This window comes from Gymnoscopelus braueri (assembly GCF_963280865.1).
Source record: "Gymnoscopelus braueri genome assembly, chromosome: 8".
NCBI classification, from domain to species: Eukaryota; Metazoa; Chordata; class Actinopteri; order Myctophiformes; family Myctophidae; genus Gymnoscopelus; species Gymnoscopelus braueri.
Window position 1 is genome coordinate 55315040 of NC_137609.1, and position 27579 is coordinate 55342618.

The following is a 27579-nucleotide window of genomic DNA, read 5'->3' on the forward strand; positions in this document are numbered from 1 at the left end:
GCTGATTACACAGAGTGGGAGGGGCTTTAGTGAAAGAGACTGAAAGAGGTTAGTATTCATAGAAAGACCCTTAGAGCTTATTATTCTGCTGTTGTAAAGTCAGACATCACTGGTTGAGGAAACACCCCAGAAAACTACAGTTAACCAAGTGTTAAGCAAGTGTATACATTATATTTGCAGTGTTTCACACTTTTACTTGTATTCAGCGTGTAGAAATGGCGTCTGCCAGCAGTCTCCTGTCTGAAGATCACTTCCTGTGTTCTATCTGTATGGATGTGTTCACTGATCCAGTCGCCACTCCATGTGGACACAACTACTGCAAAGCCTGTATCACACGTTACTGGGACACTAATGATGTGTGTAAGTGTCCACTGTGTCAAGAAACCTTCCATAAGAGACCAAAAGTATCCGTCAATACTTTTATTTCTGAGATTGTTTATCAATTCAGGAGTCACAAGTTGAAAGAAGAATATGAAGCAAAGACAGAGGCTGAAGTTCAGCATATGATCCAGGAAAGAAGAATGAAGATTCAGGAGGTCAAACACTCAGTAGAGATCAGCAGGAAAGATTCAGACACAGTGATAGCAAGCAGCGTTCAGGTCTTCACTGCTCTGATCAGCTGTATTGAGAGAAGTCAGGCTGAGCTCATTGATGTGATTGAAGAGAAGCAGAAAACAACAGAGAAACAGGCTGAAGGCTTCATTAATGAGCTGCAACAGGAAATCACCCAATTAGAGATGAGAAGCTCTGAGCTGAAACAGCTCTCACACACTGAAGACCACCATGACCTCCTCCACAACTTACCATCCATAAACTCTGGGTGGAGACCCACCAAGGACTGGACAAAGGTCAATGTCCATCAGTCTTCACATGTGGGGACTGTGAGGACAGCTCTGGCTCAGCTGGAGAAGACACTCAGTCAAGAGATGAAGAAGAAACTGTGTGATACTGAGATGAGGTGGATCCAGAAATATGAGGTGGATGTAACTCTAGACCCTGATACAGCACATCCCAGGATCATCCTATCTGAGGATGGAAAACAAGTGAGTTGTGGAATCGTAAGGAAGAATCTCCCTGACAACACAGAGAGATTCTCTCTATATGTCAATGTCTTAGGAAAACAAAGCTTCTCCTCAGGAAGGTTTTACTATGAGGTTCAGGTTACAGGGAATACTCAGTGGTATTTAGGAGTGGCCAGAGAGTCCATCAACAGGAAAGGTTTAGACCTACTGAGACCCAACAATGGTTACTGGACTATAGGGTTGTGGAATAGAAATGAGTACTGGGCTTATGCTGACCCTGCTGACCTCCTCCCTGTAGGAGAGGAGGTCCAGAAAGTGGGAGTGTTTGTGGATTATGAGGAGGGTCTGGTCTCCTTTTATGATGTGGAGACCAGAGTTCATCTCTACTCTTTCACTGGCTGCACCTTCACTGAGAAACTCTTTCCATACTTCAGTCCATGTCTTAATGATGGTGGTAGAAACTCAGCTCCTCTGATCATCTCTCCTGTCAACATGGACACTGATCTCAGAGGGAACTGAGGTCTCCTCCGTCTTCAATGTAAGAAAAACATGAATTTGCTTAATACATTATTTATTATTAATAAATTAACACAAAATATATATAGGGCATGATATAGGGCATATAACAGCTTTTCCCAAGAAATGGGTCATGAGTAATATCTAATTTCCTATCATCATTTCAAACAAGTTTCTAAAATTGCCACCCAAAAAAAAAGTCAAACGTGTTCAAGATAACTTTTTTTTGTTATCCATAAATCAAAACAAATCTAAATAATTGGTGAAAATATATTATCTATGAGTTATGTCAAACAAGTTTCAAAAGAACTTTCGGCTATTTTAATAGTTTTTTAAGGTCTCAGAGAAAGTCTTTGCTTCTGGGGGTCCCTGGAACTAAAGATTTTGAGATGGGGGTCCGCGGCCAAATACATAACACATTTTTGGGGGTCCTTGACATGAAAGAGTTCGAGAACCACTGGGCTAAAGGGTTATAGAACCATAGAACCATAGAAAAGTGATCCTATCTCAGCACGTCTAAAGGGATATAGGGCCCTATCTTGCCTTACCCCTTATCCATAAAACACTTTAAAATAGTTCAAATAGCCGATCTACAAGCTCACAACGTGTCGATGTAGATCGGCTAGTTGAACTATTTTAAAATGTCTTTCAAAATAGTAAAACACGTCTAATAAGTTTCAAGGATAAGGTGTAAGGCGACACGCAAGATAGGGCCCATAGAACCATATAACGTAGAACCATAGAACATAGAACCATATAACGTAGAACCATAGAATGTAGAACCATATAACCGTAGAACCATATAACCGTAGAACAGTAGAACCGTAGAACATAGAACCGTAGTACTGTAGAACCATAGAACCATAAAACCGTAGAACCATAAAACCGTAGAACCATAGAACCGTAGAACCATAGGACAGTGACATTATGGCTCACCGTGTGAAAATGTATATTTGAGTCCCTCCTCTGTTGGTTGAGCGGGTGTCTTGGGCCCTGCAGCAGCAGCGTCCTGGGGAGCGGGTGGTTTGGTGACCGCTGTGAGGGGGAGGTGGGGCCCGGCCTCTGGGACGGAGATCACTAGACACCCCGATGCCTCTGCTGAAATGATTGACTAATTGATTAATTGGTTATTTGATTGATTGATTGATTATTTGATTGATTGATTGATTGATTGATTGATTATTTGATTGATTGATTGACTCAATCCATTCATTCATTCATTCAATCATGATGTTAACCCATTTTGGGCAGGAACCCCTTTTTGTTGCTATGTACAGTACAGTATATAGCAAAATATTTTTTTTGTCATTTTTAAAAACAAAAAAAATAAAGTTCTCAGAAGAGGGATGTGGTTAAGGTAAAAAGATATATAATCATAACACAAATATTTGGCGGACCCCCTGTAGTAACTCTGAGGACCCCCTAGGGGTCCCGGACGCCCTGTTGAAAACCCCTGGTGTATGGAAAGTGTAAAAAAAAAAAAAAAAAACGATATATTGGCACGCAACGCTCGCCTTCCAGCATTCACACAACCAACCAGCAGCAGGCGCACAATGTGGGAAACAAAAGAGCAACGAGCGAGCGAACCGACCGACCGTCATGCGTCTTGGGTGTTGACACCGCTGCCTCGGTGACGCTGGCGCTCAAGGCCTCGGTGACGCTGGCGTTGAGAGGGGAACGCAGGGTGCCGACAGCCTCAGCTGTTCTCTGCTCCTCAGTTACATCAGCGTCTACCTGGGGAGATGCATCCTGCTGTGCATCGTACGAACCTCCTGCACACACACACACACACACACACACACACACACACACACACACACACACACACACACACACACACACACACACACACACACACACACACACACACACACACACACACACACACACACACACACGCGCGCACCTGGGTGTTAGTTATAGGGTCCCAGGGAAATGAAAATGTACACACCCTATATAGTTGGTTCTCAAAGTGGGGTCCTCGGGGGTTCCAGGGAGTCCCCAAGGGGGTCCCCAAATGTGTTGATATAGCGTCACAACAATTTTAACCACTTGGACCTTTTTATATTTTGGCTAAAATAGCAGATCTACAAGCTCATAGCACGGCACCAAGTGCCGTGCTATGAGCTTGTAGATCACATTGTAGAAATGTGTGCACATCTTTAAATCGTATTTTTTAAAAGGCGAACATATTGAACTCAAATCTTGGTCCCTGGCACAGCATATTTTAAGGTGAGGGTCGCGCGGCCACATACATATCATGGGGGTCCTTGGCACGAAAAACTTTGTGAACCACTGATTTAGGGTCCCCTATAGCAAGGGTTCCCAAAATCTTCAGGCCGCGACCCCCCAAAATAATGATATTTTGAGGGGTGACAAACTGACAAGCACTTGGAATGAGTTGAGCCGTTTAATTAGATTTGACTCAGTTCCACAGATGAGCGGCTGGGGTCTCCTAACGCTGGGGTCTCCTAACGCTGGGGTCTCCTAACAGACTGGGGTCTCCTAACGCTGGGGTCTCCTAACAGACTGGGGTCTCCTAACGCTGGGGTCTCCTAACGCTGGGGTCTCCTAACAGACTGGGGTCTCCTAATGCTGGGGTCTCCTAACGCTGGGGTCTCCTAACAGACTGGGGTCTCCTAATGCTGGGGTCTCCTAACAGACTGGGGTCTCCTAATGCTGGGGTCTCCTAACAGACTGGGGTCTCCTAACAGACTGGGGTCTCCTAACACTGGGGTCTCCTAACAGACTGGGGTCTCCTAACACTGGGGTCTCCTAACAGACTGGGGTCTCCTAACACTGGGGTCTCCTAACAGACTGGGGTCTCCTAACAGACTGGGGTCTCCTAACAGACTGGGGTCTCCTAACACTGGGGTCTCCTAACACTGGGGTCTCCTAACAGACTGGGGTCTCCTAACACTGGGGTCTCCTAACGCTGGGGTCTCTCTCCTAACGGAGACATTAGCATTTTTCCGCCGGTCATCAAATTGTCGGCTTAGGAATGCGACAAAAACAAAACAATCTCTAACCCTAACCTGGCGTCATGGGGTGTAATTGATAATAAAAAATAATAAAAACATCACATGGATGCACCTAGGACGTATCATCAGTGTTGTAGCCTGGGGTCATCAGGTGTTTGGGGTCTCGCAACAACATACACCCTCACCCAGGTGACCCAGCCGGGGTTGATCAAGCCCCCGACTTACGTCCCAGTAGCTACTGTACCCACGGTCAGTCCTCTGAGGGAAAGACACGGTCAGTCCTCTGAGGGAAAGACACGGTCAGTCCTCTGAGGGAAAGACACGGTCAGTCCTCTGAGGGGAAAGACACGGTCAGTCCTCTGAGGGGAAAGACACGGTCAGTCCTCTGAGGGGAAAGACACGGTCAGTCCTCTGAGGGAAAGACACGGTCAGTCCTCTGAGGGAAAGACACGGTCAGTCCTCTGAGGGAAAGACACGGTCAGTCCTCTGAGGGAAAGACACGGTCAGTCCTCTGAGGGAAAGACACTGTCAGTCCTCTGAGGGGAAAGACACGGTCAGTCCTCTGAGGGAAAGACAGGGTCAGTCCTCTGAGGGAAAGACACGGTCAGTCCTCTGAGGGGAAAGACACGGTCAGTCCTCTGAGGGAAAGACACGGTCAGTCCTCTGAGGGAAAGACACGGTCAGTCCTCTGAGGGAAAGACACGGTCAGTCCTCTGAGGGAAAGACAGGGTCAGTCCTCTGAGGGGAAAGACACGGTCAGTCCTCTGAGGGAAAGAGAGGGCCAGTCCTCTGAGGGAAAGACACGGTCAGTCCTCTGAGGGAAAGACACGGTCAGTCCTCTGAGGGAAAGACACGGTCAGTCCTCTGAGGGAAAGACAGGGTCAGTCCTCTGAGGGAAAGACACGGTCAGTCCTCTGAGGGAAAGACACGGTCAGTCCTCTGAGGGAAAGACACGGTCCCTCAGTCAGCTTCTCCGGAACTACTCTGCCGGGACCGGGGGAGAGGAGAGGCTCCGCCAAGAACGTAGTCCAACTGTTAAGCGCCGAGACCGTAGCCCTACGGTCCACGGTCTTTTCGCGCTAAAAATTTCCGGGTGCACTTTCGGATTTTTTTTTATCCACTTCCGTTTCCGGTTTGATGACCGGAAATAGAATTATTTGGGATCCGGTTTTGACGATCACGTCCGCCCTCGTTCTACAGACGAAACTGAAACTCAATTCTCTTCCTGTAGTTTTTTCTCCTCGCATATCACTGTTTAACGTAATCCGCTCTAACTACAACATGGATGCCCCGTTTGACACGTGGTTTTCACTGGGAGATACAGTGAGATGTCGCCGAAGTAAACAGACCGTGTACGGCTCAATCTTAAGGATTTTAACAAGATCTATGGCGACATGAAAAAAACAAAAAAACAACAATAACACCTTGGCACTGGTGAGTACATTATGAGATTAACCTCTGGCGGTCGATGTGTTAATGGCTCAAGCTGCTCTCAGACTCAGAGCCCCTTTTATGCCAGGTGAGTACAGGTGATGGCCCAGACCCCCACACCTGGCACTCCTGGCACCCCATGAAGATAAAGGCATACATAGCATCACTATAGGCGACGTGGCTCTGCTGAATGGACACGGTAGTGATTGGCTGCCTGCCCGCGTGAATGGACGAGGAGGTCCGACGGCCACTAATCTCTTTGGAATTTTTTGGTCTTTTACTTTATTTTCTAGGGGAGGCTAGATTTTAGTTGGGCAAGCGGCCGCCTGTCATGCCTCTATGGTGGGTACGCCACTGCGTATAACTGCCGATAAACAACAAAACGGACGATCACGGATGAATGTGCAAATGTGTTAAAAGTAGACGAAACAAAGCCTACATGTATGATGGAAGTTGTGGCGAACTTTGTTGTAAAGTAATGGTTGCAGTGAATGTTTGTACCTTGCTCTCTGCCAGTCCCGTTCTCTTGTATGGTTCTGGACACCGTAGCGTCGTCTGTTCTCGCCTCCTTTGCTTCGACACCCTGTTCAGTCAAACACACAACAGTAACAGTTTGATTCTGACATTAACTCAAGTAAAAGTTATACCGAAAACGGACCAAAACTACCAATTAGAAATGAAGTGCCTCTATATCACTATTGCCTCAGACACACCCTTAACGCCTTTGCAGACAGGGTGCGATTTTTCGCACGGAAAAAAAGGACAATATCATTTTTTTAATGAACACATGGTTCTCTATGACCTCATGAATGAACACATGGTTCTCTATGACCTCATGAATGAACACATGGTTCTCTATGACCTCATGATTGAACACATGGTTCTCTATGACCTCATGAATGAACACATGGTTCTCTATGACCTCATGAATGAACACATGGTTCTCTATGACCTCATGAATGAACACATGGTTCTCTATGACCTCATGAATGAACACATGGTTCTCTATGACCTCATGAATGAACACATGGTTCTCTATGACCTCATGAATGAACACATGGTTCTCTATGACCTCATGAATGAACACATGGTTCTCTATGACCTCATGAATGAACACATGGTTCTCTATGACCTCATGAATTAACACATGGTTCTCTATGACCTCATGAATTAACACATGGTTCTCTATGACCTCATGAATTAACACATGGTTCTCTATGACCTCATGAACACCGGCTCCGAATTTGCCGTGCGGCAAGTGGCTGGGCGATGCGTTTTTTTTTTTTTTTCCGAACCCAGTTCGATTTCGTGCGTCTTTTCGTATGCAGTAAAAAACGGATTGAACAATCGCACCCTGTCTGCAAAGGCCTTTAATCATGTTTGAAAGTGAACATATGCATTTACATTGTGTCTATGACCAAGGGTGAAGTGCAAAACTGGGAAATGGGCCCAGTTCTCAGGACCAAAACACATGTCCCAGAGCTCTATACCAGGACCCCCCCCCCCCCCCCCCTTTTCTGTTTTCGCTATATACACTTGAATATCTCCGCTGGAAATAGCTGATCTACAAGCTCACGACGTATTGCCGTATTGGAGTATTGGAGACTAGAGATCAAGTGCATAAAGTTGTCGTTGCAGTTTACAACACATACTGTATTGTGCCTTCCAGTGGTGGAAAAAGTACTCAAATGTTATACTTAAGTAAAAGTATCAATACTGCAAGTAATAGTCTGGAATTCAAAATGTACTCGAGTCAAATTACAAAAGTATTGGCATAAAATCGACTTAAAGTACCAAAAGTAAAAGTACTCATTATGCAGAATGTCCCATTTCACAAGTTTTCACATAGCAGATCTACAAGCTCACAATGTGTCGCGATGCGACACATTGTGAGCTTGTAGATCGGCTATTTTCAAACGGCCCAAATGTATATAGGGCTGAAGTGGTTGATGCATGTTTGGTAATAATAATCAAAATCTACAAACAAAGTAACTCAAGTTTTCAAATAATTGTAGTGGAGTAAAAAGTACAATATTTGCCTCTGAGATGTAGTGGAGTAGAAGTAAAAGTACTGAAAACTGGAAATACTCCGGTAAAGTAAAACAAATCTCAAAATTGTACTTCATTGCAGTACTTGAGTAAATGTACTCAGTTACTTTACAGCACTGGTGCGTTCTGTGTTGGTATGTTTGCTGTGGCAACACTTTGCTCTCCAGCCGTGATGATTCCATTTAGATCTAGACGGGGGGATTCTGAGGGATTTGTCACAGCACACAAATCACAGACTGTCATCAGGCCTCATATGTGGATTATACCAAAGTTACCTTTCTGTGGACTATATGTGGTTCTGCATCTTAACCCATTAAGACCTGGGACGCATCTGTGTCATTTTTTGATTTGAGCTAAAAAGCATTATTTTACACTTTGGCTATTCTAAAATAGCAGATCTACAAGTTCACCGCGCTATGAGCTTGTAGATCTGCTATTTTTGAAAAATCGTGGAAATGTGTGCAAATCTTTGAATATATATATTTTTAAAGCGAACATTTGTAACTCAAATCTTTGCTTCTGGGGGGGTCCCTGCAAAATATTTTGAGATGGGGGTCCGCGGCCAAATACATATCAATTTTAAATCTGTGTTGATGGTTTTTAAAGCAAGGAATTATTTACTCCCAAAAAAACTCTTCAAAAAAATTTTAAAGATAAAGAAGTAGGAAGATATGACCTAAGAAGGAAGGAAGACTTACAGCAGCCTTTTGCTCGCACTACACAAAAAATGTGCATTTCAGTCTGCGGGGTTACACTGTGGAATGAACTCCAGTACTATTGCCACATTTTAAACATCAATATAAGAAAAGCATTTTTAAGAAGTATAGTAATGAGGAGGGACATTTTTAATGTGAATTGTTGATGGTGAAGGATAGGTTTGTGCATGAAGTAGTTGTATTGAAGTACAAATGTATACATTTAGTTTTTTCTATTTGTTTTTTTCTTTTTAAGATATTTTTCTAATAAGATTTTGTGTAATATGAAACTGTAATAGGGGGTAGGATATTTTATAAGCATTAGCTTCTTCCTGCTCCTTTTCGAACACTTATGATTTATTGTTCATTGAGATAGTTGAAATAGTTTTAAAAATATTTTGTATTCTTTACTTTATTGTTTTGTTGTGACTTTTTATTGTATGATGTTCGAAACAAATAAAACAAAACGAAACAAAACAAATATCATTGTGGGGGTCCTTGACATGAAAAGGTTTTTTTCAAAAAGCTGTTAGGATTAGGTCTCAGGTCTTAACACATTGACTGCCAGAATTATTTCAGATTTTTAGCAGTTTTCTGCCAGAGATTTTTCATTGAAAAAACAAAAAAGTACTCAGGAGCCGAGATACAGAATTTTTAAGTTAACAAGGAAGTGGATAGAAGTCTAGATCTTCGAAAAATCATATCTCCTTGGTCTTTGGGTCAAAAAAAAAAAAAAAAAAAAAAAGTTTTTTTTTTTCTTTCTATAAATGACTTAAAGGGGTATTTCATTTTATCATGTACTCAGGCCTTTGTGAACCCCCCAGACAGTTTTTAAGTTGCTTGATTCATTATTTAGATATTTGATATTCATTTTATCAGACATGCCCCCTTCCTATACAAACCTATTGTAACTTCGAACTTCATTTTAACCATGTTAGATTCATCAAAAACACCCGTCCTTGGTTCTGGTGACTCATTCGGCCCTCCTAATGCGTGAGGGGGCCGTGTTTTTTCAATTACTTTTTTCATTTATTTTTAATATTTTTTTTGGAAAATGAAAAAAATGAAATACAATAAAAAATGCAAATAAAATAAATGAAAAAAGAAATCAAAAAACACTACCCCTCACGTATTAGGAGGGCAGGGTGAGTCACCAGAACCAAGGACGGGTGTTTTTGATGAATCTAAAAAACAATGAAATACCCCTTTAAGTCATTATTGGCAGGCAACGTGTGTATTTCCCCCACTTTGCATTACTATATATATATATACATATATATATATATATATATATATATATATATATATATATATATATATATATATATATATATATATATATATATATATATATATATATATATATATATATATATATATATATGAGAGAGAAACAGTGAGAGAGAGTAGGCTATATGTGCATTTTTACTTTAATTTCTAATTTCCAATGATATTTGTAACCATTGTTTTAACAGTCAGAACCATACAAGCTGGTTCCTTTGTTCACAAAAACTGAATTGTTTGCTTTGAGCAGTAAGCCTCAGAAAATGTCCACCCAAACTTTCTCTCTCCCCCTAAACAATACATATTCAACCATAGTTTAACCAATATATTCCCTTGTTATTTCTCAGTATGTTTTGTTTGCTTTCAATACTACAAGGACAGTGGGACCACTGTGGTACTTGTTGGGGGTTGTGGGGGTTGTTCATTATTATTCATTATTCATTCAAGGTGTGGTGGGTACTTAGGGGCAATGGAATGATGCCCACTTAGGGGCAATCATCATCACACACTGCCAGACAGTATTGTATGACTTGTGAAATGTTGTTTCATCAGTGATGTGTAAGCACTACTAAATGTACTAATGGTATGTCTTTATTTCATTTCAGAATGCCACAACAACAGAAAGGGCCTCGCTTCTCAGCAAGGGATGTTCTGGATATCGTGATGAACGGAGAGAGTGATGTTGACATAGACATCATTGAGACTGATGAAGAGTCAGATGAAGAGGACTGTGGCATGGGGTCCAAAGAAAACCAACCACCCAGTGAACCACCCAGTGAACCCACTGACCGCCCAGCAGACATTCATTATTTTGTTGTTCTTTTAATAAAATTGATTTAAAAATATGGCTTATTGGTGTTATTATTCATAATGTATACTGTTCTGAGGCCAAATATTATTCATAATTGATCTGAGGCCAAATAATAAACCATATAAATGAATCCTTAAGTTGTTTTAGTGAAGTAATTACACATTTGCCATGTTATCCTTAAAAATGGCCTATAGGAAATTTTGCTACCTGATGGACCCAACGTTTCCATATGGAAACATTTGCATAAAAACTTACCAAAACATAAAAAATAAAAAAAACATTATATTTTCCTCTCCTAAGTACTCCTACAAGACCATCTGAAAGGTTAAAACATTTTTTTTGCGAGTAGAAATATATCCGGGTCTTACAGGGTTAATGGGGTAATGTAATGCACAACACACTGATACTCTTCTTGAACCTTAAAGGGGTAGTTCACCCCCAAAATGTTTTTTTTCCCCTATGTATTAGTCACCCCATGGAGACTTGAATTCATGGAGATGTTTTAGTTTTTATCTCATTCCTAAGACAATAATTTGATGACCAGTGGACTGGACGGCAGCGGTTCCAGTAGGAGACACAAAGAGTCTGTGAACTACCCCTTTAATATCTAAATGAACATCGTGAACATTATATACCAGCGGGTAATGCCATACATGTGTAAATATCGAAGTTACTTTTTCTCCCCAATGTAGTCGTTATGCCAGTCGATTCCTTCCACTGTGTTGTCATCTACCAGTGAGGAGCCCCCACCGGGAGGATGATATTGGGGAGGGGGGGGGGGGGTGGTGATTTACTATTTTGTCCCCATCGGGACGTAACTGGAACGGCTGAGGTGGACCTCGCAACGTCCGGCGCGGCGCCTCCGCTCGTCTGTTTGAAAATAGCATTTTCTATTTGAAAATAGCAGATCTACAAGCTCACAACGTGTCGCATTGCGACGCGTTGTGAGCTTGTAGATCTGCTATTTTCAAACATTTTAGTACATTTCACTTTTGGTACTTTAAGTACATTTTCATGCCAATACTTTTGCACTTTTACTCAAGTAAATTTTGAATTCTGGACTTTTACTTGTAACAGAGTATTTCCATGCAGTATTGATACTTTTACTTAAGTAAAGAATGTGAGTACTTTTCCCACCAGTGGGCCCCGGCCCCACAGGTTGAGAACCACCAGGCTGACATGATGACATCACGGTGCACTTCCAGTGCTCCGGGGTCCCTTTAAACCACTGCGTGTGACGGACAGCTGTTTGCCCTTTAACAGACCGACAGGTGACGCTGCAAATGGGGGGGTGGGGGGGGGGGGGGCTATTCTGGACGCTGTGGGTCCTGCTCCTCCTCCGCTTACGTCCCAAGATAGACCCCCAGTAGAGCCTAAATATACATCCACCCCCCCTCGCCCCGCGCCCCACCCTGCTCTAATGTTGCACACACGTCCCCATGTCTATCCATCACCATCATAGATTACATCAGATTAGATTAGATTAATACATAGATATATTTAGACCAGACAGACAGACAGACAGACAGACAGACAGACAGACAGACAGACAGACAGACAGGCAGACACTATAGACCATCGGTTCTCAAAGTGGGGTCCGAGGACCCCCAGGGGTCTTTGGGGATATCCTAGGGGGTCCCCAGCTAAATGCGTTAATATAGCATCACTAACCACTCTAACCTTTTATACTTTGGCTGTTCAAAAATAGCAGATCTACAAGCTCATGAGATCTGCAATGTTTTTTCAAAAATCTTGAACATTAGTGAAAAACACGAATCTTTGCTTCTCGGGGTCCCTGGCACAATATGCTTCCAGATGGGGGTCCGCGGCCAAATATATATCAATTTGGGGGTCCTTGAAATTAATAAAGTTTGAGAACCACTGCTATAGATAGACAGACAGACAGACAGACACTATAAACAGACAGACAGACAGACAGACAGACAGACAGACAGACAGACAGACACGCAGGCAGGCATCTGTATGCTACCCTAGCATATAGCCCTGGGGGACCCCAGTAAATTAAATAGGGCTTAAGTGGTTATGGTCATAGCCTACACAGCTCTCTGCACTTGGATTTGCATGCTTGTAACCTGCTATTAATATGGGTTTATAAATATAGATATAACTAGAAAAAGTGCTCCTCGGAGCACAGGTCTCCGCCAGGTCAGGTAGGTTATTGTGGCCTCCTGGTGGCGCTATAATAGGCCAATGTGAAAAGGGTGGCATTTCTTTTTAGGCCTTTCACGGCAATCGGACACTGCATTCATGATTTGAGGCATTTTGTTCAAAAAAAATGTTTTGCAAAATTAGACCTGCTGGTGGCGCTAAAACAGGCCAATATGATAAGGGTGGCATTTCTTCCTCAGCCTAGTGGGAATGTGCGTGCAAAATGTCACAAATTGGACGCTGCGTTCATGATTTGAGGCATTTTGTTCAAAACGGACCTATCCTGCAAACTTTGGAAGCCAATGTTAGCCAATTAGGATTGAATATGAAATATCATATATATATAATATCAATATGACACATCCGTCTAAGTAATAGCAAGACAAATGTTTTACAAAAGTCAGCCTCCTGGTGGCGCTCCAAAAGTCAGATGCAAAAAATGCAAAGGTTTTTACTTGGCCTGTAGGCAGTGTGCGTGCAAAGTTTCACGCAGATCGTAGCAGTTATAGGTACACACGCGGCCTGTTGTAGCGCCACCATCAGGCTGGTTTGCAAATTTTCAAGTGGCATTTCTTCCTCAGCGTAGTGGGAATGTGCGTGCAAAATGATGCGTTCATGATTTGAGGCATTTTGTTCAAAACAAACCAATCCTGCAAACCTTGGAAGCCAATCAGGATGGAAAATCAGACAGATCCGTGTTGATCACATGACTATTGAGATACTGTGTACCAATTTGCGTGATGTTTGGACGAAATCTGTAGGAGTAATATGAAAAAAAAATGATGCAAAAATCGGCCTTCTGGTGGCGCTATAACAGGCCAATCGGAAAAATTCAGGGCAGAGGGCTTTGGCATCCAGGGAGTGTGTGTGCACAGTTTCGCAGCGACCGGGCCAACGGTGTCGGAGATTAGCTGTACACACACAGACGGACACACACGGACGGACGGACAAGGTGCAAAACATAGTCTCGGCCATGCCTTTCGGCCTGGTGGAGACAAATATGACCAAATACAGCCAAAGTGTACATGAGCAATCTATTCCCTTCCCTCTTCAAGTATGGCTATCATCATCATTTACATGTATTGGCAATTTTCCTTTTTTTCTCCCTTGTACATAATAGTGTTTGTATTTGTTGATGACATATAGTATTGTGTAATTGTTGATGAATTTGATACATAGAAGAACTTGTTGTACACAGCAGTCCTTTTTCTTGCCCTTTACTCTTTACCTGTAACTCTTTAACCTTAATCTTGTTCTGTAATCTGGACAGACATTGAGGGTGAACCTCAATGCTCTTTTCCAGAATAAATAAAGGTTTCAATCAAACTGCCATGCTGCCTCTGGGCGACCCTTTTTTATTATCCCTGGCGGATCTATCCACATAGGACCACAATGGAAACAAGTCCCCAGGACTGTTTTTTTGTGTTATCCTTCTAATCCTTAATGGACGGTGTGTCAGGACATTCCACATGTTGGTGGCAGAGTATATTAGAAGGAGAATATTTCCCACGTTTGATCTAAATTTGATCAAACGTGATCATGGTGGCTCCCTCTGGTGGTTGTGGGTGTGGGTGTCACTCAACTTTGGAGAGGTAGTTAGACAGGTATGAATGAGGGCACTGACTGACTGACTCTTTAACAGTTGCTTGTTAAAACTATAGTATTACGACATACTCCTGTCTGAGCTACAGTAAAACTATAGCATTACGACATACTCCTGTCTGAGCTACAGTAAAACTATAGTATTACGACATACTCCTGTCTGAGCTACAGTAAAACTATAATATTACGACATACTCCTGTCTGAGCTACAGTAAAACTATAGTATTACGACATACTCCTGTCTGAGCTACAGTAAAACTATAGAATTACGACATACTCCTGTCTGAGCTACAGTAAAACTATAGTATTACGACATACTCCTGTCTGAGCTACAGTAAAACTATAATATTACGACATACTCCTGTCTGAGCTACAGTAAAACTATAGCATTACGACATACTCCTGTCTGAGCTACAGTAAAACTATAGTATTACGACATACTCCTGTCTGAGCTACAGTAAAACTATAGTATTACGACATACTCCTGTCTGAGCTACAGTAAAACTATAATATTACGACATACTCCTGTCTGAGCTACAGTAAAACTATAGTATTACGACATACTCCTGTCTGAGCTACAGTAAAACTATAGTATTACGACATACTCCTGTCTGAGCTACAGTAAAACTATAATATTACGACATACTCCTGACTGAGCTACAGTAAAACTATAGTATTACGACATACTCCTGTCTGAGCTACAGTAAAACTATAGTATTACGACATACTCCTGTCTGAGCTACAGTACAACTATAGTATTACGACATACTCCTGTCTGAGCTACAGTAAAACTATAGTATTACGACATACTCCTGTCTGAGCTACAGTATAATACTTGGTCTTACGACAGAGTGGAAGCATATAATTATAACTGAAACATAATTCTACCGTCACGCCATGCGTCACGCCATGCTAATTGCATCGGCTGCCAAATGTAAACGTCCTGCCCCCAAACCCTCCCACCCTGACAGTGGTGTAAAGTAACTAAGTACATTTACTCAAGTACTGTATTTACTCAAGTACTACTTACTCCACTACATCTCAGAGGCAATTATTGTACTCTTACTCCACTGCAATTATTTGAAAACTTTTGACTATGTAACAGAGTATTTTTACATTGCAGTAATGATGCTTTTACTGAAGTATGTGAGTACTTTTTACACAATTGAGTACATGGGGTCATCGCCATGCTGGCTTGTGGTGGACATTTTTGTCCAAAAAATAATCTTTACCATGGACAAAAAATTGGTGGGAAATTATAACCAGAAACAGGGACGGGCTGGGACCAAAATTCAGCCCTGGGATTTTTGTCCGAACCGGCCCACAGTTTTGTCAACGGGGGGGGGGGGGGGGGGGGTGCCATTATGTAGGACTTGATGACCCGTGGTCACGCTACAGAGACATTATGTAGGACTTGATGACCCGTGGTCACGCTACAGTATGTGAGAAGGATTAGCACTTGTTTTCATGGCCCGTCCAGTAGCAACATGCACTTTATCTCTTCATCCACTTCACTCAGCACTTCAAAGTACAGAGGACAAATATGTGCATCGCTTTAGAGATCATTGGTTCTCAGAGTGGGGTCCGGGGACCCCCAGGGGTCCTTGAGGGGGTTCCAGGGGGACCCTAGCAAAAGTATAAAAAGTTTTTTTTTTAAATTCCAGGGACCAAAACATTTGTTTTTTTTTCGGTTCCTGGCAAAATATAGATTATTTTCAGATGGGGGGTCCACGGCGAAATACAATTTGGGGGTCCTTGAGGGAGTTCCAAGGGGTCCCCAAATAGGAACCAAATGGACCAAATTAGGAACCAAATAACTCAGAGAGTGCATGTACAAATGGAACGAAATGGATTTCTCATTTTTCTTGAGTATTTGTTTTGTTTTTTATATTTAAAAGAAAATATTCTACTTTTGACTCGACTACATCTCTAGGAAAAGGACCCCCGGGAACTAACCTTAAAAAGCTTATATTATGAATTAACCACCTCACATTATTGTGCTTTGTGAGCTTAAGGGTCTGCTATTTTTACAATTGTTTATTGAAAATGTTTAGATTTATTTGTTAAATAATTTATATATCGTTTTTTGTTTTATTCAAAAAGGTCAATAGAACAGAGCATTGATATTAAAAAAGAAAATCTACTTTATAATTTGTTCTTTTGAATAATTTGACTTGAGCGACTTTCCCTTGTGGTTTAGTAAAATATTTGACCTGGAGTATCTTAACTTGAGGGTTAAGTACTTGTGACCACTCACTCGCACGCACGCACACACACGCACACACACACGCACACACGCACGCACGCACACACACGGCCACACGCACGCACACACACAAATGTTTGAAAATAGCAGATCTACAAGCTCACAATGCGTCACGATCCGACACGTTGTGAGCTTGTAGATCTGCTATTTTCAAATAGCCTAGGTATAATATAAGCCTAAAGTGGTTAATGTATGTTTTATAATTTTTATGTATATCTGCAAAGTAACTAGTAACTAAGGTTTTCAAATAATTGTAGTGGAGTAAAAGTACAATATTTGCCTCTGAGATGTAGTGGAAAAGTAAAAGTATTATTTACTGTCCACCACTGCGGGGGGGGGGGGGGGGGGGTTTGCTGGGAGGTGGTAAAGCGGGGACGGTGACATCAGTAAAGAGGAATGCTGGCTGGCAGGGTGTGAGTTTCAAAGAGGAGGAAACAGAACAGCTGCTCTATCTCTGCTCCTCTGGGAGGAGGAGGAGGAGGAGGAGGAGGAGGAGGAGGAGGAGGAGGAGGAGGAGGAGGAGGAGGAAGAGGAAGAGGAGGAGGAAGAGTGGTGGAAAAAAAGTACTACATTTTTTTACTTAAGTAAAAGTATCAATACTGCAATGTAAAAAGAATACTCCGTTACAAGTAAAAGTCCGGAATTCCAAATTTACCCGAGTAAAATTACAAGAGTATTGGTTATCAAAATGTACTTAAAGTTCCAAAAGTAGAAAGTACTCGTTGTGCAGGATGTCCCATTTCACAAGTTTTCAAATGTATAAAAAATCTTTTGAAAATAGCAGATCTACAAGCTCACAGTGTGTCGCGATGCGACGCATTGTGAGCTTGTAGATCGTCTATTTTCAAATGGCCGAAATGTATATAGGGCTGAAGTATGTTTTGTGATAATAATCTAAATCTACAAAGTAACTAGTAACTAAAGTTTTCAAATAATTGTAGAAGAGTAAAAAGTATAATATTTGTCTCTGAGATGTATTGGAGTAGAAGTAAAAGAAAAAAAACGTCAAAAATTGATTTAAGTACAGTACTTGAGTAAATGTACTCAGTTACTTTACACCACTGAGGAAGAGGATACATATTGACACGCAGCAGGGAGGGACTTTTAGATGGAATTGAACTTTCCATCAGCAGATCATCTGAGCGTAGCGGCGCGGCGAGGCCTTTCACATGGTGTGCCCATACTGCAGCCCAGGGGCATGCTGGGAAATTCCCTACCAAGACCAAGAATGTATCGGTATCAAAATATCATCGCTGTCGGGACGGAAACCTGTTATCTCCATATTATACATACCTGCTGCTATATATGGTCCTAACTTATGTCGATCACACTGTATCCACCAGGCCTCCAGGCCTCCAGGCCTTGGATATTTGAACTTCAAGTCCAGAGAAACAACTGGAAATGACTACTATTGGCTGCAACCAAAGCGAGGGCGGGTCTTCACTCGGTAGAACCAGTAGAAGCCCTATAGAAGCATGCCCTTCTTTATTCATTTAAACATTAATGGGACCATACTTTACTAAATAAGTACCATGATAATTAAAAACTAGCGATTGAAATCAAAGCATTATTTAAAAAAATAAATAAACGATTTTGCTACCCCATTTCTTTCACCCAGTGCCAATTAATCGTGGGCGCTACACTCCCTCTGCCAGCCTAGGGAGAGCCCAGAGCCGAGCTCATGCCTCCTTCAATGCATGAGAGCTAACAAGCCTTCTTATCACCTGACAGGGGGGAGTTTCCCCGGTAGGACGTAGCGCGTGGAAGGAACACGTTATTCCAACCAGTTCCTTTCCCCTCCATCAGGCTCCACACAGAAAGACCCTTTCACCAACCCCACCTAGGGTATGGGCACTGATGACACGGAGCAGAGGACAAGCCCCCAGCGCCCACAGCGTCCCCGGCGGGAATCGAACCCAGGACCTTCTAGCTGTGAGGTGACAGCGCTACCAACTGCACCACCGGGCCCTCTCTTAAATTCTTAATAATAATTCACTTCAAGAACAACTTCGATGAGAAAGTAGTTACCAGCTTCCCGAGACTGAGAGCAAAAACCAGGAAGAGCAACTTCCTGAGATACATTTTAACATCAGGAACCACGCCCAAATAAGCAACTTAAACACTTAAAGGACGACTTCACTTATTTTCAACCGATCTTCATATAATTGTTCCTCACTAATGCTCATTATAATATGGTAAACAAATATATATATCTACTTGGTCTGTGTCTCAGAGGAGGGCCGTGGACAGAAACTCACCTACCTACTCTTGTTTGAAAAATAAAACCTGCCTAACGATGACGTCACTGGTAGGTGGGTTTCTGACGTGTGCACAGCCCTCCTATGAGACACAGACCCAGTAGAAAATAAATGGTACCATCAATATCATGAGGAAAAAAAACACAACCACCAATATCTTTACGAAGCAACTTTGTAAATAGCAGAGATCAGTGTTGCCAAGTCTGTTTATAATAAGCAGACATGGCAACACTGATCTCCACCGGCCGCCATGCGCTAACGGCTCTCTTTTAGCCCATGCATGCAGTGGTGTAAAGTAATTAAGTACAATGTACTACAATTTTGAGGTATTTTTATTTTACTTTAGTGGAGTATTTCCAATATTCAATACTTTTACTTCTACTCCACTACATTTCAGAGGCAAATATTGTACTTTTACTCCACTACAATTATTTGAAAACTTTAGTTACTAGTTACTTTGCAGATATAAATGATTACATTATAAAACGTACATTAACCACTTTAGCCCTATTTTATACCTACTGTAGGCTATTTGAAAATAGCAGATCTACAAGCTCACAACGCGACGCGTTGTGAGCTTGTAGATCTGCTATTTTCAAAGATTTTAGTACTTTTACTTTAAGTACATTTTGATACCAATACGTTTGTACTTGTGGATTTAGAATTCCGGACTTTTACTTGTAACAGAGTACTTCTACGTTGCAGTACTGATACTTTTACTTAAGTAAAACATGTTGGTACTTTTTTCCACCACAGCCCTTGCATGCATGCGATAGAAACAGCTCCTAAAAAAGGGTTCATGTATTTTCTCTCTCTCTTTCAGCCCATGCATGAGATCCATGGGATCCACCGCTCCTGAAAAGGGTTCATGTGTATTTTTGGCCGGACGGTTTAGGAGGTTTGAGACCAGAGGAGTCCCTCTGATCCTCTGATGGATGTTTTAGAGACCCGGGAGGATTTAAAATAAACCTCTGCACACCCTCTCAACTGTTGGCTCCTGTGTGTGTAGACATCATCTAACTCACTGTAGACTACTGTACCATACCTGTGTGTGAATGAATGATCTGAACCTCAACCTATTGATGGGGAATTCTGATGCAGTAGCAAGTTGATGTAGCTGTGTGTGTGTGTGTGTGTGTGTGTGTGTGTGTGTGTGTGTGTGTGTGTGTGTGTGTGTGTGTGTGTGTGTGTGTGTGTGAGTGTGTGTGTGTGTGTGTGTGTGTGTGTTATACGCCACCAATAAGCGATCAGGTCACTAAAAACGAAACTGTCTTTTTTTCTGGGTTCTCTTCTTTTCTTTAGTGTATGTTTTGTTACCCAGAGTGGATGAACGGGCTTTTTACCCCTAATTACTTCCTCCACAAAGACGTGTGTGTGTTGTATGCTATGCAATGCTGCTACATTGCAGTATTGATACTTTTACCTAAGTCAAACATTTGAGTACTTTCTCCACCACTGATTAAGTGTTTACTTAGCATGTTCCTGTGTTTAGCGCATGCTGTGATGTTTTTGAAGCAGCGCTCGTGGGACGCACGAGGAATGCAAAACGCTTACTCTTTCCATCCCTGCAGTGACGCCCGGTCCATCCGTCACTGAAGGCACTGATATCACTGCAGCTAAGAATAGTCACTACATGAATACAGTCTGGGTGGAAATAAAGCCAGCCATGGATGGACGGACTGGACTGAGTGACTGAGTGACTGAGTGACGGTGGTGTTGGCAGGTCGGTGGCACAAGCGTGTATATAGTGTGTAAATATCACATCTCGCCGCCCGGCTTTCCTCCCCTGAACATAGCCTTATAGCCCACACGTTTTCCCCTGAACATGGCCTTATAGCCCACACGTTTTCCCCTGAACATAGCCTTATAGCCCACACGTTTTCCTCTGAACACGGCCTTATAGCCCACACGTTTTCCCCTGAACATGGCCTTATAGCCCACACGTTTTCCCCTGAACATGGCCTTATAGCCCACACGTTTTCCTCTGAACACGGCCTTATAGCCCACACGTTTTCCCCTGAACATGGCCTTATAGCCCACATGTTTTGTTTCCTCCTCTGAACACGGCCTTATAGCCCACATGTTTTGTTTCCTCCTCTGAACATGGCCTTATAGCCCACACGTTTTCCCCTGAACATAGCCTTATAGCCCACACGTTTTCCTCTGAACACGGCCTTATAGCCCACATATTTTCCCCTGAACATGGCCTTATAGCCCACACGTTTTGTTTCCTGCCCTGAACATGGCCTGTTAGCCCACACGTTTTGTTTTAAGCCAATAGCAGGCGAACAGTATGGAGTATCAAAGCCCCGTTTGCCGCTCAATCTCACATGACTCATAAATGGTATTACATAGATTGTGCATTACATTCACCCATTCTCTCACACACACACACACACACACACACACACACACACACACACACACACACACACACACACACACACACACACACACACACACACACACGGCGGAGGAAACTATGCAAGGCACCAACCTGCTCATCGGGAGCAATTAGGGGTTCCGTGTCTTGCTCGAGGACACTAACTCTGGGGGAGGCCGGGATCGAACTGGGAACCTTCCCATCCAGCCGCTCTACCGACCACTCTACCCCTGAGCCACTGCCGCCCCGAGTTCAACTTCCTCAGAGTACACATGGAGGAGGAGTTTACCACACACACCACACACACACACATGAGTGTGTGTGTGGTGTTTTTTAGGATCTTTTTCTACGGCCCGAGAAAAGATCCTAAAAAAAGTAAAAAAAAAGTAGTGCGATCGTCAGAGCGCATAACGGGAGGCGAGCTCCCCGAGCTCCAGGAACTGTACAAAAAGCGCTGTGTAGTCAAAGCCCAGCGCATCATCAAGGACAAGAACCACCCAGGTCACAAACTGATGATTTGATTGATCTCCTTTCCTCCAAGCCCCCCCCCCCCATCCCCTTCTTCTTCCATTTCATTTTTTCTATGGAAATAACAATATGATGGTACAAAATATATGAAACAAAAATGTTTTACTTAAATCTGTGATGTGACAATAAAGCTGATTCTGAGAACACAAATAGGCTATTTCCGGCGAAAGCTTATCCCCACAATAATAGAAAACACAATAGTATTGAGACCTGAGGGACTCCAGTTACCCATATGGGGTTTAAGTGGTTAAAAGTGATTCTATGTATCAGTCACCCCATGGAGACTTGAATTCATGGATATTTTTTAGTTTTTTGTCTCATTCCTAAGACAATAATTTGATGACTGATAGGCAGCGGTTCCGGTAGGAGACACAAAGAGTCTCCTTTGTGTCTCCTACCGGGAACCACTGCCTGCAAAAACAAAGAAGAATCTCCATGAATTCGAGTCTCCACGGGGTGACTCATCCATAGAGAAAAAGTAATTTTCGGGGTGAACTATCCCAGGGTTTCTCTACAAAGTTTGCAGCCTCTGCCAGCATTTTAACGATTTTTTTTACTTTTCAAGTAGTCACAGAATATTTATATGATTGATCCCCTGATGGTTGCTAATCACTGAGGTGATTCAGGTGTGGTTTCACAAAACCCTAACCCGTCAACGAGGTCATTGTGACCTCGTTGACATGTGTTGTTTGATGTTTGAAAATAGCATGTTTCACTCTGGTAAAACTCCGTTTATTTTTTAACATGGAAGTGAATGGAGCAGCAAATATTTGGAAATTGTTATCTCCTAATAAAAAATATATAATATATAATATATATATATATTTTTTTTTTAAGGCGTTTTAAAACGTCTTTGACAGGCAATGTGTTAAGTGACTGGGAGAAAGAAAAAACTAAACGGGGAAATTACTCACGTTGACCTGGGCGTATCGCTTTGACCTCCAGGGTGGGGGGGCTCTGGTGCCCGGCGTGGGGACGGCGGTACCACTATGGACACTGGGACCAGTGAGGACACTGGGACCAATGAGGACACTGGGACCAGTAAGGACACTGGGACCAGTGAGGACACTGGGACCAGTAAGGACACTGGGACCAGTAAGGACACCGGGGACAGTGAGGACAGTAAGATCAGTATGGACAGTAGGAGGACCGGTAAAGACAGTGGCACCACCAGATGCTAGACTGGACTCTGACTCTGACAGCCCCACAGATGCTGTACTGAAGGTGGACTGAGTCCCCTGGCTGCTCGCCGAAACCTCCGTGAGAACCGGCAGGGGGCCGCCACTCCATTGGGTGATACGCTCCGCGGGTGACGCCGCTACCGCCGCGTGTCCGTTTTCCACAGTGCCTTCCTCCTTCACGTCCTCCTCCTCCTCCTTCACGTCCTCCTCCTCCTTCTTCTTCTCCTCCTCAGAGGAGGACTCCGTCCTCTTCTTCTGGCTCTGCGTCCCCGTCCCCACCGCCGTCCCACTCCCCCCCGCCGCCACCAGACCCTCCACCAGGAGCGCCAGAGCCTCCACCTGCGCCCTGAGCCGCCGGTTCTCCTCCTGCAGCCCGGCCACCGCCGCACCCAGGGGCTCGAACGCGGCCCCGCACGCCTCGGCGATCCGCCGCTCCGTGCGCTGCTTGAAGGCGCTCACGTCCACGTGCACCTCGTGCACGGCGGCGTGCAGCGTGGCCTCCAGGCGACACACCGCCGACGTCTCGTCTTCGCCGAGAAGAGCGTTGCCCCCGCCGCCGCCGGCGAACCTGGCCGGATCCATGACGATGACGATGATGACGGGTTAGATTCCAATTGGGGGCGTTGTTGTTTTGGGGGCGTTGTTGTTTTGGGGGCGTCGTCGCTCACATGCAGGTACTGGTCATCAGGTACAGACCGGACATGTGGAAAATCTTAACAAGCTGGGGAAGCTCCGCTAGAATAAAAACAACATGAAAAAGAACTGCTTAAAGAAGATTGTAATAATAATAATAATACAAGTAAGACGCGCGAACGCTGGAAGCGAACGCAGCGCAAAAATATTGTGTATTTACGGACTTGTAATCCGTGTTATTTCACCGTGATGGGGAGAGAACATTGACATTGTATGTGTTTATGTGTGTGTGTGTGTGTGTGTGTGTGTGTGTGTGTGTGTGTGTGTGTGTGTGTGTGTGTGTGTGTGTGTGTGTGTGTGTGTGTGTTTTGCAGGCTGTTGTGCATTGTAATCAGAGCATTGTCTAAATTCCTGCACTCTGGCGCACTCGGGTGGCTGCTTACAGGCAGTGCACGCATGTGAGTCACATGGGGGCATGAGCCAATGAGAGCATGAACACAGACACACAGACAGACAGACAGACAGACAGACAGACAGACAGACACACACACAACCCGAGCAGGGTTACATAGTAAGCTCCACTTGGTCGGAATAATCTTGATTTGTATAGCACCTTACATTTACATTACGTCATTTAGCAGACACTTGTATCCAAAGCGACTTACATTAAGTGCATTCAACATAGGTAGGGAAGGATTGTAAGTCGCTTTGGATACAAGTGTCTGCTAAATGACGTAATGTAAATGTAAGGTGCTATACAAACCAGAAGTCTTTAAGTGCATTCTCTTCTAAAACAAGCAACTAAGAGTATACCTAGTGCTAAGATAAAAGTGCAATATATCAGCTACGTACTTTATTAAACAGATGAGACAACTAGGAAAATCAAATGAGCAAGAGCTAAAACAAATAATTGTATCGAATAAACAAGATCCAATAAAACAATAGCTCGTACAACTAATTGACAACAGGTAGGCATGGCTAAGAGGAAGGGTCAGGGTAGTGTTTCCTGAAGCGGGGTGGGTTTTCATGACATGAAATGCAGCTCAACATGCTTTACAGAGCAAGAATACAGTGCTTTACAGAAAAATTACAAACAATTTAACACACACACACACACACACACACACACACACACACACACACACACACACACACACACACACACACACACACACACACACACACACACACACACACACACACACACACACACACACACACACATTACAGTCACTCTCAGGGATTCACACAGCATTTCCTCAGGTAGTCACAAAGAGCTCACCTGCACATTATAGGGACTCACACAGAATTCCCTCCCTAATAGAAGACATAGAAGACATAACCCAGTAGACACGCTTTTTTTAAAATCCCCATACAAGACGAGTTTAGGCTCCGGTAGGGTTAGGGTTAGGCAGAGGCTCCGGTAAGGTTAGGGTTAAGCAGAGGCTCCGGTAGGGTAGGGTAACCCTATCTATAGACCCCTAGCAGCCATGAAGAGAAGTTGTTTCTCAGCTCGCTGCCGGCTGAGGACTGAAGGATGGGCTCAGTTTACCCTCAGCAGCAGCACCTCAGTCTGAACAGAATGCACTGATGTGGCAGATCACTGGACATCTCATAAATCTATGACCGGCCCTCTGGTTGGGGGGTGTGTGTGTGTGTGTGTGTGTGTGTGTGTGTGTGTGGGCGTGTGTGCATGCGTGTATTTATATATATATATATATATATATATATGCGACATGTTCTGAGCTTGTAGATCGGCTATTTTCAAATAGCCTATGTATAAAACAGGGCTAAAGTGGTAAATGTGTGTTTTATAATATGATCATTTATATTTGTAATGTAACTAGTAACTAAAGTTAAAGTGGTATTTACCTATATAAACACACTGCAGTAGTGTGGTGGTGTTTACCTATATAAACACACTGCAGTAGTGTGGTGGTGTTTACCTGCAGAAACACACTGCAGTAGTGTGGTGGTATTTACCTATAGAAACACACTGCAGTAGTGTGGTGGTGTTTACCTATAGAAACACACTGCAGTAGTGTGGTGGTGTTTACCTATAGAAACACACTACAGTAGTGTGGTGGTGTTTACCTGCAGAAACACACTGCAGTAGTGTGGTGGTGTTTACCTATAGAAACACACTACAGTAGTGTGGTGGTGTTTACCTGCAGAAACACACTACAGTAGTGTGGTGGTGTTTACCTGCAGAAACACACTGCAGTAGTGTGGTGGTGTTTTCCTATAGAAACACACTACAGTAGTGTGGTGGTGTTTACCTGCAGAAACACACTGCATTAGTGTGGTGGTGTTTACCTATAGAAACAAACTACAGTAGTGTGGTGGTGTTTTCCTATAGAAACACACTACAGTAGTGTGGTGGTGTTTACCTGCAGAAACACACTACAGTAGTGTGGTGGTGTTTTCCTATAGAAACACACTACAGTAGTGTGGTGGTGTTTACCTGCAGAAACACACTGCATTAGTGTGGTGGTGTTTACCTATAGAAACACACTACAGTAGTGTGGTGGTATTTACCTATAGAAACACTACAGTAGTGTGGTGGTGTTTACCTGCAGAAACACACTACAGTAGTGTGGTGGTGTTTACCTATAGAAACACACTACAGTAGTGTGGTGGTGTTTACCTATAGAAACACACTACAGTAGTGTGGTGGTGTTTACCTGCAGAAACACACTGCATTAGTGTGGTGGTGTTTACCTATAGAAACACACTACAGTAGTGTGGTGGTGTTTACCTGCAGAAACACACTACAGTAGTGTGGTGGTGTTTACCTATAGAAACACACTACAGTAGTGTGGTGGTGTTTACCTATAGAAACACACTACAATAGTGTGGTGGTGTTTACCTGCAGAAACACACTACAGTAGTGTGGTGGTGTTTACCTATAGAAACACACTACAGTAGTGTGGTGGTGTTTACCTGCAGAAACACACTGCATTAGTGTGGTGGTGTTTACCTATAGAAACAAACTACAGTAGTGTGGTGGTATTTACCTATAGAAACACTACAGTAGTGTGGTGGTGTTTACCTGCAGAAACACACTACAGTATTGTGGTGGTGTTTACCTGCAGAAACACACTACAGTAGTGTGGTGGTGTTTACCTGCAGAAACACACTGCATTAGTGTGGTGGTGTTTACCTATAGAAACACACTACAGTAGTGTGGTGGTGTCTACCTATAGAAACACACTACAGTAGTGTGGTGGTGTCTACCTATAGAAACACACTACAGTAGTGTGGTGGTGTTTACCTATAGAAACACACTACAGTAGTGTGGTGGTGTTTACCTATAGAAACACACTACAGTAGTGTGGTGGTGTTTACCTATAGAAACACACTACAGTAGTGTGGTGGTGTTTACCTATAGAAACACACTACAGTAGTGTGGTGGTGTTTACCTATAGAAACACACTACAGTAGTGTGGTGGTGTTTACCTATAGAAACACACTACAGGAGTGTGGTGGTGTTTACCTATAGAAACACACTACAGTAGTGTGGTGGTGTTTACCTATAGAAACACACTACAGTAGTGTGGTGGTGTTTACCTATAGAAACACACTACAGTAGTGTGGTGGTGTTTACCTATAGAAACACACTACAGTAGTGTGGTGGTGTCTACCTATAGAAACACACTACAGTAGTGTGGTGGTGTTTACCTATAGAAACACACTGCAGTAGTGTGGTGGTGTTTACCTGCAGAAACACACTACAGTAGTGTGGTGGTGTTTACCTATAGAAACACACT

At 43.2% G+C, this 27579-nt stretch overlaps 1 protein-coding gene across 1 annotated transcript in view; it reads right to left on the reverse strand.

Moving 5' to 3' along the window:
• Positions 1–25374, reverse strand: part of LOC308090964 (uncharacterized protein) — a 42276-nt gene extending 16902 nt beyond the window's left edge. Inside the window, exons 1-5 of the mRNA XM_080436236.1 lie at positions 25092–25374; positions 22910–23911; positions 6452–6533; positions 3134–3310; positions 2475–2633 (exon numbers count right to left, since the gene is read on the reverse strand). Coding sequence (XP_080292362.1) covers positions 2475–2633; positions 3134–3310; positions 6452–6533; positions 22910–23758 — 1267 coding nt within the window. The 5' untranslated portion in view covers positions 23759–23911; positions 25092–25374. The remainder of the gene's footprint in view (positions 1–2474; positions 2634–3133; positions 3311–6451; positions 6534–22909; positions 23912–25091) is intronic.
• Between the last annotated feature and the right edge of the window lie 2205 nt (positions 25375–27579).